Source organism: Sturnus vulgaris, unplaced genomic scaffold (assembly GCF_052056855.1).
Source record: "Sturnus vulgaris isolate bStuVul1 unplaced genomic scaffold, bStuVul1.hap1 Scaffold_192, whole genome shotgun sequence".
NCBI lineage: Eukaryota > Metazoa > Chordata > Aves > Passeriformes > Sturnidae > Sturnus > Sturnus vulgaris.
In genome coordinates, this window is record NW_028276155.1 from 6,417,414 (window position 1) to 6,422,115 (window position 4,702).

The window sequence follows — 4,702 nt, forward strand, 5'->3', positions numbered from 1 at the left end:
TGCAAACAGGGGCTCCTGAGCCAGTGCTGCCGTGTGTGTGCCTGCAAGGGTGTGGCTCCTGTGTGAGCTGGGGGAGAGGCCAGGGCTGCAGAGGGGGGATGTTGTTGGCAGGTGCATGAGGACGCTCTGGGACGCTGCCCTGGGGTGTCCAGCGCAGTGGGGATGGATCAGCCCCTGCTCTGCTGCTCCTTGCCAGGGTGTTCTGCTTGCAGGCACCTTGCAGAGCACCAGCCATGCTGTTTGCCCCCAGCCTGCCCACAGCCAGCCTGGGGCTGCTCCCGGGGCTTTTCTCTGCTCAGCATTGAGCTGACCAAGTGTTGTGGAGAGAGCCTGGCCAAGGAGCCTGGAGCCCCCAGGCCCTGCCCTGAGGTGTCAGCGCTGCCCCAGCAGTGCCCATGGCCTGTCCCTGCTGCAGCCCTGGCACTGCCACCCCCAGGGCTGTGCCCGGCCCCAAGAGCACTCAGGCCCTGCAGCAACACGAGGGCCAGGAGGGCAGCGGGGCAGTGGCACGGGAGCAGCACTGGCAACACCAAGTGCTGCTGCTGCTGGGCACAGCTGCTGTGCCAGCACTGACCTGCCCCCAGCTCTGCACACAGACATTGCTGCTGCAGCTCCAGAGAAGGGAACAAAAGGGGCATCTCTGCAGAAAACTCTGCTGGGAGAGAGATCCTTTAGATTGTTTAAAGCCACCAAGAGCACAGCCCCTACAGACACAATCTGTGTGTCACAGGGAAGATGGAGAAAAACAAACTGAGAAATTGAACCAAAAATGGCTTTTTTTTGTGGACAATATCATAAAATTAAAATAAAGGAAAAATAGTGCCATCACCAAACCAACAAGTAGTATCAAAAATGACTTTTATTATAAGTGATTTGCAGAAATAGCCACCAGTTTAATGTACCTTAAAGCAAAACCATCCAGTCATCACTGTCCACAATGCAGCCTTGAGCTCCTGGTTCCTCAGGCTGTAGATCAGGGGGTTCAAAGCTGGTGGTATTACTGAGTACAGAACTGACAGGAACAGATCCATGGATGGGGAGGAGATGGAGGGTGGTTTAAAGTAGGCAAAAAAGCCACTACTGACAAACAGGGAGACTACAGCCAGGTGAGGGAGGCAGGTGGAAAAGGCTTTGTGCCGTCCCTGCTCAGAGGGGATCCTCAGCACAGCCCTGAAAATCTGCACGTAGGACAAAACGATGAACAAAAAACAGCCAAATACCAAACATGCACCAACAGTAAGAAGCCCCAGTTCCCTGAGGTAGGATTTGGAGCAGGAGAGCTTGAGGATCTGGGGGATTTCACAGAAGAACTGGCCCAGGGCATTACCATGGCACAGGGGCAGGGAAAATGTATTGGCCGTGAGCAGGAAAGCATAGAGAAAGCCACTGGCCCAGGCAGCTGCTGCCATGTGGGTACAAGCTCTGCTGCCCAGGAGGGTCCCGTAGTGCAGGGGTTTGCAGATGGACACGTAGCGGTCGTAGCACATGATGGTCAGGAGGGAATACTCAGATGAAATGAAGAAGAGAAAAAAAAAGAGCTGTGCAGCACATCCTTCATAGGAGATGTGTCTGGTATCCCAGAGGGAATTGTGCATGGCTTTGGGGACAGTGGTGCAGATGGAGCCCAGGTCAGTGAGGGCCAGGTTGAGCAGGAAGAAGAACATGGGGGTGTGCAGGTGGTGGCCGCAGGCTACGGCGCTGATGATGAGGCCGTTGGCCAGGAGGGCAGCCAGGGAGATGGCCAGGAAGAGGCAGAAGTGCAGGAGCTGCAGCTGCCGCGTGTCTGCCAATGGCAGCAGGAGGAAGTGGCTGATGGAGCTGCTGTTGGACATTTCTTCATTCTGTGTATTGTTGACTGTTAAAAGAAAACATTGATAAGCTGGGACAGATTTCTTTGAGTCAATCTTGTGCAATTAAATCAGAAATCCTTTCAAAACTCTCTCTCTTCCTGTGTGAGAACTTCAGTAAAAATTTAATTTTTGAGTTCTGATTTTTGCTGCTGTGTAGTTACTGCCTCATCTTCAGCATTGCTCTCCGCCTGATCTCTGGGAAGCCCAGAGGGAAAACAGGGCTCCCTGTGCCCAAGTGCAGTCAGACCTCCTGGTCCTACACAGGTACCTATTTCTCATTTCACCTCCCTGTATTTCAGGGTAATCACACTTGAAACTGACTGGAAAGATAAAGTTGACTCCTTTGAATGGTCTGGTTTTTAAGTCAGTTACTGTAAACCCTTTCTTTCCCTGTGCAGCTGGACAGCGAGGGTATCCAGTGTTCATGTGGCTTTCTGGTGCCTAGAGTCCTGGCTAATGGGAGCTGTTTCTCTCTATCCATGCCTTGTCCCTGCCAGTGCTCCCAGAGCCCAGCCCAGCCCTGGGGGCTCAGCTCTGCCCTGCACACCCCTCCCAGCACAGGGCACTGCCCAGGGCCATCTCCCTGCCAGCAGGGCCTTAAGGGCAGCTCACACAAACAGAGATGCTGCAAGCCAAGGTGCTGCTGCTGCTGTCTGTAGACAGAGGAGGGTGAGGAGGCACTTTGTGAGGGAGATGGGAGGCAGATCTGCTGATGCCCAGGGGGACAGTGCAGGAGTGTCAGTGACACAGACACACCTGACAGCCCCTTTGCCTTGCCTTGAGGAGAAAGCTGAGAGCAGCCCTGGCCATGCAGCACCATCTCCACAGCAGGAGGAATCTGCCCTGATGGGAGTGGCTCCTTCCTCCTCCAACTTCTCCCCACAGTGCATGGGGAGCTGCCAGGCAGGCTGAGAGCTGTCCCTGGCAGGTGGCACATGGCCTGGGCTGGCCAAGAGCCCTGAAGGCTGCAGGAGCTTCTCTGCAGGACAGCCCTGGGCAGCCCTGGCTGCAGCCCCAGCTTCAGCCCCTGCAGCTGTCCCTGGCAGCAGGAGCCGTCCTGCCCTGTCCCTCTGACGGTGCCCAGGGCAGCCCCAATCTGCAGCACATCCTCCCCATACCAGAAATAGCAGCAGAACCATCCTTACAGTCATGTCAGTGCTTTCATGGATCAGCTTTAGGAGATCCCTGCAGCCAGAGACTTACTGTGTCAGAAGTGGTGAAGATTTCTCCATGAATAAACTCAGAATTGTCCTTGCAGTTTCTTTAAGCTTCTGTCTGGTTCACTCCTCCCAGGTACATGCAGGCAGTGCCCTCAGCCCCAGTGGGCTGGGAGAGGAGCTGCTCCTCGGCAATATCTTTTTGAAACTCTCCTTGGTTGCCAGGATCTCCCTCTGTGCCAGGAGCCCGGCCCAGCTCATCAGAACAGACACAGCACAAGGACATTAATGACCCTCTCAGGGTTTTTGCTGTTTACTTCATTCTCCGTCCCTCAGAGTATGCTCAAAAATCTTCTCCAGAACTCAAAGTTAAATTGAAACTCCAAAGTTTGTTAAGTTTTAATGGATTCCACTGAGGGATATGACTCAGAAAGTGTCCCCAGGTTCCGGTTAGGGCAGAACACTGGAGGCACCGATGACCGGTGAGGACAAGCAAGGGAAAGGTGTCTCTGGTCCTGAGCAAACCTGGATGTGTTTCAGGAATGCAAAGGGCCAAGGGCTGAGCCCCAGCCCCTTGCAAGGCAGATCCTGTCCCTCCCTCATTGCTCAGGGCTCTTCCCGGGCCACTGGGCTCTGGGCATGTGCAATGCCAAGGGCAGCACCATGGGGCGGCCCCTGCCAGGCTGCTGAGCAGGGACAAGGAGGCAATGAGGCCCCAGCACAGCAAGGCTCACTTGTCCCCTGCTGGCCTCAGGCCCAGGGCCAGCCTGCATGGCCCAAGTGCTGCAGGAGTTGGCTGTGTCAGGGCCTTTCAGCTGCTGCCCATCCCTGTAGCCTCTGCAGCCCAGGCTGTCCTACGGTGTCCATGCCCTGCGCCTCTGTCCCTGCAGGCTGTCATCATCCCTCGGCTGCCCCACCTCGCTGGCCCCTTCCTTTGCTGACAGCTCTGCCTCCTGCCTGCCTCTGCCTGCACACACAGAGCCTTGGGCTCGATTCCAAAAGGGTTAATTCAATTTTTACTGTGCCTGTGCAATGTAGTTGAGAAACAAGGTATTGAGGGGCTGCTTTCTCTGCAAGGGTGGTTGGAAGAGAAGACATCTAGCTCAAGGGTGCAGTGATAGAAATAGCAAGGACTGAACCTGGTAACCTGGGGTGGGTTTTATGGAAATGGTTAAGTTGTTATACACATGTAGTAGCTGAATATAAGCAACACACTTGTAGAATCATGTGTCCACATATGTTTAGGAGTTATTCCAAATTGGAACTGAGGTCTGAAAGGAATGATGCCCTCTTTAGAACCAAATTAGTGTTAAATGTGTCTTATTCTGATATTTTGGAGATTTAATGACAGCAGGGCCTCACAGAACCAAGGAGTCAACTCTGACACTATGGAACCTGAAGGTACAAAGGGGCCTTTTGACACTGTGGAAGCTCATGGAACCAAAATCCATTTTCACAGAGTGGGGGCACATGGAATATATGGTCCCTTGTGTCAGTGCAGAACTGTTGCTGAGAGTATGAAAGCTCATGGAACTAGAAGTCCATTGTGACACTGGGGAACCTCATGGAACCCAGGGTCCATTCTTGGACTGTGGGAACTCATGCAACTAAAGGTCTATTATGACATTGCAGGACCTCATGGAACAATGGAGACTATTATGAAACAGAATCACAGAATTAATGAGGTTGGAAAAG

The 4,702-nt window shown here is 53.6% G+C and overlaps 1 protein-coding gene across 1 annotated transcript; it reads right to left on the reverse strand.

Moving 5' to 3' along the window:
• Positions 1 to 893: 893 nt before the first annotated feature.
• LOC148218277 (olfactory receptor 14J1-like) lies at positions 894 to 1,832 on the reverse strand. The gene has a single exon (XM_088157902.1). The coding sequence runs from the start codon at positions 1,830 to 1,832 to the stop codon at positions 894 to 896; it is 939 nt and encodes a 312-aa protein (XP_088014028.1).
• Positions 1,833 to 4,702: the final 2,870 nt, after the last annotated feature.